Genomic DNA, 12,207 nt, shown 5'->3' with positions numbered 1-12,207 from the left:
TGCAGGTCTGGTCCTTCTCTACAGCGGTTGTTACAGACAGTCCTGAAGTAGCTGGAATACAGCCAGCAAGGGCCCAGGTGGAGCAACAATTCATCTTGCATCTGTAAGTATATATTTATTTCCTTTGGTGCCTTGCACAGTAAGGCACTATTAGTAACAGAATAGAAATGGCCACAGCAAGTAGTTCTAGTGACAATTTACTAGACAAGTTACAGTTTAATGGTGGTGGTGATTTTCATTTTATTATTTTTTACAATAAGGGTGTAATCTTTATACTCCACACACACAAAATAAAACAAGAAGTGCTTATGAAAGAGTCCCTGCCCCCACCCCCATCTCAAAACATCCTGAACATAGCTATTCAATAGAACAGAAAAATCAAGACATGTTTGATTTCAAAATTTCAATAAAAAAGCAAAGCATGTAATGCAACAGCTGTTCAACCTCCCACTCTAAAATAGGCACCGTTAGACAAACAAAACTCCCGGTACTTTAAATTTCTCCAGCACACATTCCAGTATAAATGTTCTGAACTGTAATCAGCTAGTAATTAATAATGGGAATAGAACCTTAGAACAGAAGTTATATTGCTTCCCTGCACCCCTTTCTCTTACAGTTAGAGGGTAGAGGTATCAGGGGATACGGAGTCAAAGGAAGAAAAGAAATTCCCAAAGTTTGTTTTTTTGGACGAGAAAGGAAGACAGCATTTTACAAATGTTCAAAAAATCCCAAGGCAAGTAACACAATTCATTCACTATCACTCCTACTAGAAAGAATAAAGACATCAGCAACTTATTATATAAAACTGTACTTTCAGAAGTGTATTACAAGTTCACCAGAAACTATGGATGTAGTTTTAAGCTTCATCAAAGAAAACAAGTTCAGATCAAGTTAGATGCTATACACCTAGCCTAGCTGGATCGGTGTCTGGAACTGCTCACTGTGTCACCCTGAACAGCTGTAAACTAAACAATAGTATGTAACTCCAGAGGAAGCTTAAGGATTGAGGATATGTACACAGCTAATTATATCTCCCCTGCTTCGCGCTCTTCAGAGCTCCTCCTGTCTTCTGATCTGCCATTAGCGCTCTCATAGGACCGCTTCTTATCTTTTCGATCTCTGTCACGAGGTGATCTGTCTCTTGAATTCCTGTCTCTGTCACGTGATGCTAAGTCTTGTTCTCTGAATCTCTCTTTTGAGGATCTGAAAAATATTAATTTGAGGAGCAAAATGTGTTGGGAAACCCAAAATCCAAATGAAAGAATCGGATAAATATTAAGGTACTGATTAGCTGAAGATATACAGAATGCATCCAAGAAAAGAGCACTACTGTATTTGACAAGGGTACTAAAACAAGGAGATGGATGAAGACAAATAGCTAAGGGTCAAAAACCATAAGCCAAAATGATTTACAGGACATTCTCATTATCTTTGAGGCAACCCTAAAGCTTCTCCAGTTCATAGCAAACATATTTAATATAAAAATAATATATAGACAATACCTTAAAGATGTTATCCAATGTTTTAAGAATATACAATAGAATGTAGATTCCCAATCAGATGGAAATCAGTGGCTTAGGACAGGGGTCAGGAACCCTTTCCTCTTTGCTGTCTGCCCAGAGGGTTAAATATTTTAGGTGTTGCAGGTCATGTGAGTGTGGGATACTCTTCCTTTTCTTTTTGTCAACCCCTTAATATAAAAACCATCATCCATAGCTCCCTGGCTGTATAAAAACAGGCTGTGGAGCCACATTTGGCCTGCAGGCAAGTTTGCCAACACTCAGGTAAGAGAACTACTCAATGATATGGCTTTGAGCAACCATTTATTATTTAAAACTCTGCTTTATTCCTGCGGAGTTAGCTCATTCAACCGACAGAAAAAGATACAGAGAAAGATGATCACACTGTAATAAACCTTGATTAACTGTAACTGTTTAATACCACCTTTCCATTCCCATACCCAAGGCAAGAAGAAAGGTAATAAGCTCATACCAGAGATTCAATCAAAAGGAAACCCAAAGGACATTAGGGGATCAGAATTAATATGGAATCTTCTATACCTTCAACATCTAGAATAAATCAGTAACATATTACATTTATTTGGTTCTTCACGGGTGACATGGTACTTTTACATAATTCTCTCACTTAACCCACATTCAGAATTAGGATCTGAGGTCTGATTAAGTAATACTTTCAACTTCTAAGGCAGGGGAAAAAGTACTACCCTACTACCCAGTTTTAGAAATACAGTTAAAAAGGATTAAACCAAAAAGGTTGAAAGATTAAATGTCAATTTCTGGCATTCTACTTAATTAAGGTTTTAATAAGCTTAATTTAAAAATAATGTGTTAAATCATACAGTGCACATTCCTATCCATGTCTTTGTAGGAATGGAATATGAAGAGAGACGATTGAGATGATGCCTAAGAATAAGGACATGCATTGCTGGTAAGTCCCAGAGAAATAAGAACAAACTGTAAGTATCAACTAGTATTCTGCCAGAGATTACAGTGTCCTTATTACAGAAGCAGTTTTCACTCAGTATTTCACTCAAACTATCGATAATCCTGACAAAGCAGGCACCCTTCTACTAAGTAGATAAGGAAAGACAGGAGGGGTAATTAGATAATTTGGCCAAGGCCACTTTCATCCAAGTAGTCTGACTCTGAAGTCTGCACTGTATGTGTCTGAACGCAGCAGAAAAATGCAAACGGTCCTCATTTACCAAGGGTAACTGTTACCTGGAAAGGCCACAAGGAGAATCTACTTATATTGGAGACCAGTATCTCACAGTTGGAGCAGGAGAACGGCAAGTTATAAAAGACCTTTAACTGGGGCTAACCTTGAAATTTAAACTCAACTACTATGTAGGAATAACTTGATATTCTCTTTTATACAGTAACTGTAGATGGTAGTAGCAATTGTCTGCTAATTTTTGGCAAAAAACAAAATATTGCTTTGAAAAAGTAATTTGAATATCAAGATTAGAAGTGCTCTTGGGAACAGAATAATTTTACAAAAATAATCCTCTTTATTAACAACATGCTGAAAATACTAGATGAGGGGTGTCAGGTGGTATGGTGGAAAAATTTCCTATATGTCTTGATTAACAGAGGAAACCTCAGGGACTAGGTCCCAGAAGAGGAGACTTCATGCCCTCTCTCCATCCCTACCACCAAAAACGACATTTAAGAGTTCAGAGACATCAGAAAAAATGACAGGTAGCCAAGCTGACAAGAGAAATTATCTAGACCTATCAACCAGCAAAATGATTCTTAAAATTTACAGTGCAGGTAAGATTCCTGAAGAATTGTTTTAAATGTATTTTTCTGGACACTGTGTATTTTTTCTGGACACTGTACTGTGTGCCTAGTTTTAAGAATGAGATAAGTGGCCTAGAATTCACACCATGCGGAGCTCTGCCCTCATCAATTCCCTGCTCATTCTCTGCATTTGCCTATAATACCCAGAATATTTTTCCTACCTGGTTTTATCAATCGGATTATACCCACTCTAGGTTTTAGGCTATTCCCTGAAGCCATTTTTGTTGTTGTTGTTGTTACTCTGGTACTTCCCTCACCTAATCTCCTGTATTATTTACTCTGATATCCAGTTTAGCACTTTGTCAGTGCTCATTATTGTCAAAGATGTTATTAGTCCTGTGTCCTAACTCACTTGAATAAAGCTGCTCAACTACATTATACTTATTTTTTAATACAGTAGAAGGTATACAATTATTACTGATTTAAAGTCTCCTGAAGAACTACTTGGTTTTCTAAGAGTGGAACTTAAATGTTCTCACCAAAAACAATAAAAATATATGTGAGGTGATGGAGGTGTTAATTAACTAGATGGAAGGAATCCTTTCACAATGCATATGTAGAGCAAATTACCACAATGCCCACTGTACATGTCTTACAACTTACTTTGTCAATTATGCCTCAGTAAAGCTGGGGGTGGGGGAGGGAACCTACTTGGAACAAGGCAAGAATATAAGGAATAAATAAAAGAGCCTATTATATCCAACGCAGTTTGTGAGCAGTTTCGGGGAAAGGCTAGCTGAGGGGGAAAAAATAACAAAATCTGCAGAAAGCTGTTAAAAATTTATCACGAACTTTATGTGGAGTAATCCACAGAAAACTTAAGATTAGTAGATACTAGGCACTCAAAAAATGTTTCTGTTCCATAGAAATGACCTGGCTTAAGGGCCATAATGGGACCTGAGAAGTTTGGGGAGCTTGGTCTATACAGACCATGAGTGCTTAAGGCTCCACCACATTCTAATCCTTTGTCCTGATTAGATATTCAAGTCCTTAAAACATACCTCACCCTGGGTCTGCTCTCCTTTCACGTTTTGAATTTTCTTGCCAATGACGTCTAACTTCCTTTAAAATTCTGAACCTGCCCAACTAACTGTATACAACAATGCATATCTACAGTGCAGAATAAACAAGAGTATACGGAACGTCTGCTCTGAAAAAGCACACCAGCTCAAAGAAGTTCAGAAAACAGTAAGTCAGACAACTCTTAATGAAAGGACTTCTCAGAGTCCCTAATTCACCAATACATACTGGAAAAGCTCTAACAGTACTGGTACCTAAAATTATTTGCCCATAAAGTACTTTTTCCCAAGACACACTAAGCAGAGAAAAGCCATAACCTCTGCACATATTGGTTCCAATTTCTTACTCTTGCTCATAAGTATATTCTTTCTGAACTACCCATATATTCAGGAAAAAAAATGTTATACACTCACACACAAATGTGTACAAATTAGCAGATGCCAAGTTCAAACCACCAGTATTCCAAGTCTAAACTGTAAAGGTAGTTCCATATCCTCCTATGGACCTCAGTACCTCCTCCTGGATCGCTCTCTGCTCCTGTCTCTAGAACTGTGCCCACTTCTCTGGTGGCTGCGGCTGCGACTACGGCTGCTGGAGCGGGACCTGTGGCGATGGCGTTTCTCTCGGGATTTGGATCGAGTTCTCCTTTTCCGTTCCCGTGACATGGAGCGAGACCTATGTCTGCGATGCTCTCTGGACCTGGATCTACAAAAGATAGTTAGTTTTTAGCTTTGTTGGCACTACATTTCTCATTTACTAAAGCCTCCTCTTTAAAGAGAAACTATCCCTCAGTAGCCTTATTTAACGCCAATACTATTTCAAATCAGCTAAATCTATGCTAAAATGAATTGCTGATATATTAATAACTACAAACTAGAATTTTGAAATAAAAATTAAACAGTAAAAAAAATTAAACAGTAGTTCTCAGAGGTCAATCAGTGTTGTATAAATTTACATCAGTAATATTTTTTACGAAGGGAACAATCTGTAACACTACTACATGCCAGGGATTGTATTATCTAGATGCTTTAAGGACAATTTCATTTAAACTTCTAAGATTTTTAGTACACTTTAGAAACAAAGTATGTACCTGATGAACATGGACAGAAAGGAGACACAAGATAAAGAATATTGTTTAGGATAAAGTTACTAACTTGCTGAATTGAAAAGGTTATATGACCATTGAAATAAGTTTAAATGCCCACAATGTGCCTTGTCAGTGTAATCAAAACAGTTAAGACAGTTCTCTATTCAAGTAGTACATAATTTATTTGGGAGGAAAAAATTAACATGCATAAATCATTTTAGAGAACTTTAACTGCAAAAAAAAAAAAAGTATTTACTTTTTGTAGGTGTACAGAGAAGGAAAAACACTTCTGTAGCCTCCGCTGCGTCACAAAACTAACTTGTGTATTGTGTCTGCGGCCAGGATGAGGATGGCATATATAGAGGACGTAAAACATTTGAGGGAAAACAACGGGGAAGAAAGGTATGAATTTTGTTAACAGCCGTTTTCAAAGTCTTGGCAACATTCTAAACTGGATTGTGACAGCTGTACAACTTTAATTTACTGAAAGTCATTAACCAGCACACTTAAATGGGTAAACTTATGGTATGGAGTGTAAATTAAACCTCAGTAAAGCTCTTTTAAAAATTTTAAGTCACTTTAAAGAATGAGGTATTTAATCAAATTATGAGAAGAGTGAGTTCAGAAGCACATTATTCAGATGATGTAACAACCACAGCTAAATAGAGTACTTTCACAATTAAATATTTCTGAAAAGAAACAGAGGGAAAAGATAAAATTCATTCCATACAAAGTTTTTATCAAATGATATTTTCTTTTATCACTCACTTTGAGCTATTATAACAAATTATTTCTCCCAGCGCGTAATTTCATTTTACTAGTTGTCTAGTAACACCATTTACTGGGTGCCTACTGCGCTGCTCTAGGAACTGGGGAGACTGAGCAGCAAATACAGTCCTTAACCTCAGGGAGCTTATACTCTGGAACGAGGCCTACACAGATACGTAGGCAGTAAATAAAGATAGGTCAGGGAATAATGAAGGGTAAAAATGTAGAACGAAAGGAGGTGGTCATCTTTTGTATCGAATAAGCAGGAAAGGCTTTTCTTATAAAATCACATTTAAGCAAAGATGAAATGAAGTAAGGAAATCAGCTCATCAGCCAGCTCAGAGAAGACTGCTTCAGGTAGAGGGAACATGGGTGCAAAGGCCCTAAGGTGAGAGAAAGTTCAACATGTCAAAAGAATAGAAGAAACCCTTTTGGCTGCAATGAAATTAGCAAGGCAGAGTAATATCAGGAGTCTAACAAGCAGGATGACCAAGTACTTTGTCACTCAAACCAGGATGCTCTCAACATTAAATTATACAGAGGGAAAGGGGGAGCTATTAATAAATATGCTAAGAAATAAACTGTAACTACCCTAGGGCACATTGATCACTCTATAAAGCCATGGTGAGGATTTCAACTTCTATGAATGAAATGGAAGACCTTTAGAGGGTTTGAAGACAGGGCTGATATGATTTATTTCACTTTTTAAAGAACTCATTCTGGCCGATGTGTAAAAAACAGACTGAGGCGAAGGAAAGTGGACAACAGAAACAGAAATTAAGAAATTACTTCAGAGGCTATTGTAAATAGTGAGGTAAGAAGTGGCTTGGACTAGAGTAATAGAAATTAAATTTCTGGCCTGAATATCTAAAGATATTCTATGTACAAAGAATTTAAATCTCTCTTCAACAAAGGGAGAAGCTTGCATTAACCAACCGGTAAAAAAGAACAGTATTGTCATTTAATATTTCTACGTCTCATTCTGGATTGAAAAACTCAACAACAATATAAGTTAGTTGACACAACTGGTCCTGTTTCATGCCTTAGTTTTTTCGTGTTTTAAAGCAGAAATACCGCTGAAAGATGCTAAAAAGTAGTAGGACATCTAATAGAAACATAAGGTTTTTCTTTCATAACAACAAATGCTCTAGTTTACAGGGAAAAAGTTCTTGGGAAACAGTTACTCTTCAGAGTCAAGAATACTCGGAAGGTTTCAAAAAAGAAGATGTGATTTGAATAAGGAATGGTAGGATTTGAAAAAACTGAGAAAGGGCACTGTGCGTAGGCATGGACTCATTTGAGAAAGGCTCAGGGGACTTCCCTGGTGACGCAGTGGTTAAGAATCCACCTGCCAATGCAGGGGACACGGGTTCGAGCCCTGGTCTGGGAAGTTCCCACATGCTGCCGAGCAACTAAGCCCGTGCGCCACAACTACTGAACCTGTGCTCTAGAGCCCAAACTACTGAACCTGTGCTCTAGAGCCCAAGAGCCACAACTACTGAGCCCGCATGCCACAACTACTGAAGCCCACACGCCTAGAGCCCGTGCTCGGCAACAAAGAGAAGCCACCACAATGAGAAGCCCGCACACCACAACGAAGAGTAGCCCGCGCGCAGCAACAAAGACCCAACCCAGCCAAAAATAAATTTATTAAAAAAAAAAAAAAGGCTCAAGACAGGAATGAGAGAACAGCAAGTGAAGAACTAAGAAGGATGAAGTGCACCATGTTTCCTCACCTTAGAAAGAGAAAAATTGTCAGAAACTAGTAAAAACTGTGTTTAAAAAAAAGGCTTCAAAGCCCACAAGTATTAGTGCCAAAGGTCAAAACAAAGTGTTATCTTGTCCTCTTTCTATTTAAAGGGGCATTTTAAAAATGCCCCTTCAAAGCTTTTTGGGATCACTGTACAAGGGGAGAAGTAATAAACTCAAAGTCTAGATTGGGTGCAAACAAACATTTTCGTTTCCCCCTTAATTAACTCACCATGGATTCCCTCATTCAAAATGTATCCAACTATTTATATTTTGAACAGGTACAACCTCTCAGAATGTGTTTCTTAGATGTACGACCCAAACTGATTTTTAAAAATAAATCCTGTCACATGTTTACTCTGAGCTTCTAAAGATTTTAATAAAATGCTCTGAAATATTTTTAGCTTTCTTTATACTCCAGGGCACTTTGTGATTTTACTCTGATAAAACTAAATTGTAGCTCATGAGTATCTTCTGACCAACTTCTCAAATGACACTGCTCAAATGTGAGCTACGAAAGAATTAAGAGTACTAATTATTCATTTTAAGAAAGATATTTAATCTATAAAAACTACCTTTGGAAAACACAGCTTCACAACTTATCTTGTATAATACCTACCTTTTAGGATTCTTGCTATGTGATCGAGACCTAAAAAAAAAAAAAAATCTATTTTTAGAAAAGTAACTATAAAAAAGGAAGGTACAATGTACTGTTAAAATTACATCCTCATTTCTAATTTTTATATTAGTTTTATAAATATAAGGCTTGTATGTATGTACACAAATTTTTCCAAAAGGCACCACAAACTTTACAGACTTCACCACTCTGGCATACCCCTTACCTAGGCTACCTGGCTCTAAAAAAAAGAATATGCTCCTAGAAGACTAAAACACAACACAACTCACTAAATCTCCAAAAACCACCTCCTAGCCTGGAAAAAATTCGTTATTTTTATCTCTGTCATTTCTTCTTTCCCTCTGGGAACAGAATAAAATTTCTGATCTGTGAGACAATACTTTGTAATTATCACCTCACACTGTAATCCCTAGAACACTCAATTCAATCATACAATGTTTCTTAATATGACACACAATACTCTTATATAAAGTACTCTTCATATTTCCTAGCACATAATTAAAGCTCAACAGATAGTAATAGCTAACGTTACGGTTACTAGGAAGTCAGTCACAGGGGGTTTTTGGTGGAGAATATATACCATGGTTGCAGCATGACTTCGGATTCAGCCTGATGTAAATCTTAACTGTTTCCATCACTCACTATCTGTGTGACCTGGGCAGATTATGTATCTTCCCTCAGCTTAGTCTGTCATTTGCAAAAGAGGGATAGTAATAACAATTTCACAGGGGGCTTTCAAGTATTAGATGAATATAGGTAAATTCTTAGTGCAGTGGCTGACACATCATAAGCATCAAGTGACAGTAATTTTTATCATTATCCTTTTCAATACCATAGGTGGAATCCCATTTTGTGTGTCATTTTCTACTTACTAGTAATTTCCTCATCTTCCATACTTAGGTCCATTTCTGAAACAGTGTTAACATTTTATAACTAATGTTAAAGGCAATTTGCCATTTGTCATTAAAGAAGTAAGATGTGATGTACTTTCTCATTAACTTTACACATGTGAAAATGTAGTCCTGCAAAGAACTTTGTTTTTCATTTGACTATCACCTCAGTTCAATAGTTTATACTAGTGGCACTATATTCTGTTGAATTTTAGCTTCAGCTGAGATTTCAAATACCATTCATATTGTCTTAAATATTACAATACTGGGCAATATTTCCACAGAAACTTAGTATACACAAAAGAGAACAGAGCTAAAGCTCTGAGGTAAAATTCACCAGGAAATGAAGAACATATATATCAACGGAAGAATGACAGCAGTTCCTCTAAACGGGAACATGTCCATATGTAGCTTTGTTTTGTTTTGTCATTACAGTGCAAAAAGATTACCTGTTACAAGCCATGTAACACAAATGAAGTCAGTTTAAATGTCCTGAAATAGACTGAGTGTAACAGGATCAAAGCTTGAAAGCAGCTGACATAACCTAGTCCTGTATTATCAAAGATTTTAATTAATTTAGGGACATCTGCTGAAGAGAAGGTATTTAAATTTCAGAGATACGTAATACAATTAAGGGAACACTATTAAGTTAGAACTACACGTAAATGTTTTGTGGCATACCCCTCCCATCTGAAAATTGCTGAATTTATAAACATGATGCCACACAACTTGCTGCCAATGTGTAAAAGTGACCCAGAACATGTAAACATTCTAAATATGAAGAATATGATTTTATCAACTAATGTCAATATAAAAAGAATTGTGCACATTTAGCTATTAATAAACGAATAAAAATTTTAACAGTTTATAGCTCCTAAACTGAAGAAATACAGAATCGAAGTACAATGTAAAATAATCAATGAAAGAAGCGGACAAAAAAATACCCAAAACTTCTATCAACAAGTATATATCATAAAATAGTTCCATGCCAGCCTCGTACAAAGCTAGCCCATTATGAAAATCAGAGGGCTAGAAAAGGGCCTTGTTATATATCTTACTAAACATACAGATGTGAAGCAATCATTATTCCCTCTTCCATACATTTTGAAGGAAATCTCCTTAACTTAAACAGCCATAAGTTAACATACTTGAATAAACATTGTTTCACATGGTAATATTTTTAAGAGTAAACAGAAATTTCTCATGTCCAGATTTATTAACATCTACAACCTTGTTTAATCACATCTCTTTTTAGAACCAGGGATGTTCAACTTCAGATACTTGGACTACTCAATTACTCCATACCTCCTCAGCTTCTCCCTTTCTTCTCTCTCCCTTTCTTCTCTTCTTTTCAGGCGTTCCTGGTTTCTTTTCTCCTGCTTCTCAGCTACAACTCTCTTAAAAAACAATGACAGTTCAAATAATACTAAATGAGAAGCATTATTTACTGGGCCCATTCTTAGTGAGCATTATCCTAAACTTTACCATATCTAACATTAAAAAGTTTTTAATAAGAATTCATTTTGAAGATTTGTCAGGTATAATCATTAAGCTTACAAGTCTGGTTTCCAAACTCTTTCCCCCCTTCCATATAAAATTTCATGTTTCTCCATGACTTCTTAATATTTCAAAGTCACTTTCACGAGATTTTTCTCCTCTTAACGTCTTCTGAACTCTAAACTCTTTAAAGATTTCCAATATAGAAATGTCTTCTGTTGACTTCTAGTTACAATCCTGAGGCTGCTGCTTTTAAAAAGTACCAGTGAAATGCTAAACAGTTCTGTTGCTAGGTCTATATTTGCAAAGGTTCCCAATTAGGTACCATTTTTGAGTTTTAACTTCAATCCAAACAATCATTTGCTATAGTGAAACTCTCTTTGTAATTTCAAAAACTTTACCCAAGGTCATCCTAGCTACTCCAAATACTGAGACGAGCTCACAGTTAACTACAAATATGGAGACGTGTCTAGGTGATTCTGATTCCACATTATTTTAAATGTCAAACTATGGATCCTGGGTTAATTTCAGTGATAACTGCACAAAAAGTCACTTCCCAGTGTTTCCCATCTTTCAGACAGTCCTCAGTTCATGACAAAATGCTACAGTGCCACCATTTTTTTAAAAAACTAGCCACATCAGATTGTTGAAAAGTAAATTGATCCTTTCCATTGACTCTGCGTATGTTCACCTCTTTAGAAATAACCTTTTTTTTGTTTGCTTATCTTCTCAGAACTCAGCAGACGAGTAAGAGCTGTGTTGCCTTTCTCACAACAGCCTATATATTTAATCGACAGTGATTGTCCTTTTTAAAAAATTGGTTTCTAAGTCCTTTCTGAAATGGGGGCAAAAGCATAAAACTAGAGGTCCTACCAGTTTGCTATTTAGTGAACTGCAAAATATTTCAAATAAATATTGGATCATTTTTTCAATCTTCCTTTAAAGTAAACATCATACTAAATTACTATTCGTTTTATTAAAAAAAGTATCACTGGAAATTTTAGGCATTATTTTAGAACCCAGTTTGCAAGGTTCCTCCCTAATTCAACATCGTATCCAAGACAAAATAGTACTTCCTCCCAGAGTAAGAGGATTTTTAAAGTCTGTTTCTCAGATATCATCCATTAAACAAGCTGGTATTTCCATTTACAATCCTACACTATTCAGTATGAACTGTTAACAGAATCACAGTTAAGAATAGTCTTGAAAAAAAAAAAAAGAATAGTCTTGAATCAC

At 36.3% G+C, this 12,207-nt stretch overlaps 2 protein-coding genes across 15 annotated transcripts in view; one reads left to right on the top strand and one right to left on the bottom strand.

Annotated features, from left to right (window-relative positions):
* The window catches only part of KLRG2 (killer cell lectin like receptor G2), a 45,979-nt gene extending 33,786 nt beyond the window's left edge, over positions 1-12,193 (top strand). For 3 of the 4 annotated variants that reach the window (XR_012334103.1, XM_019946878.3, XM_033863342.2), the window contains one exon: positions 1-12,193. This exon is cut by the window's left edge. The gene's annotated coding sequence lies outside the window, so the exon portion shown is untranslated. The other variant, XR_012334104.1, reaches the window with a different exon arrangement.
* Positions 1-12,207, bottom strand: part of LUC7L2 (LUC7 like 2, pre-mRNA splicing factor) — a 64,409-nt gene that overhangs the window by 7,162 nt on the left and 45,040 nt on the right. For 9 of the 11 annotated variants that reach the window (XM_073809978.1, XM_019947342.3, XM_019947227.3 and 6 more), the window contains 4 exons: positions 10,780-10,871; positions 8,567-8,596; positions 4,857-5,048; positions 1-1,203 (listed from right to left, as the gene is read on the bottom strand). The exon at positions 1-1,203 is cut by the window's left edge and continues 77 nt beyond it. In XM_073809978.1, the coding sequence (XP_073666079.1) occupies positions 1,026-1,203; positions 4,857-5,048; positions 8,567-8,596; positions 10,780-10,871 (492 nt within the window). In that variant the 3' untranslated portion in view covers positions 1-1,025. The remainder of the gene's footprint in view (positions 1,204-4,856; positions 5,049-8,566; positions 8,597-10,779; positions 10,872-12,207) is intronic. The other 2 variants (XM_073809979.1, XM_073809980.1) reach the window with 2 other exon arrangements.

The sequence above is a fragment of the Tursiops truncatus genome, chromosome 9, assembly GCF_011762595.2.
Source record: "Tursiops truncatus isolate mTurTru1 chromosome 9, mTurTru1.mat.Y, whole genome shotgun sequence".
NCBI classification, from domain to species: Eukaryota; Metazoa; Chordata; class Mammalia; order Artiodactyla; family Delphinidae; genus Tursiops; species Tursiops truncatus.
This window is presented reverse-complemented; position numbering and strand designations above follow the sequence as displayed.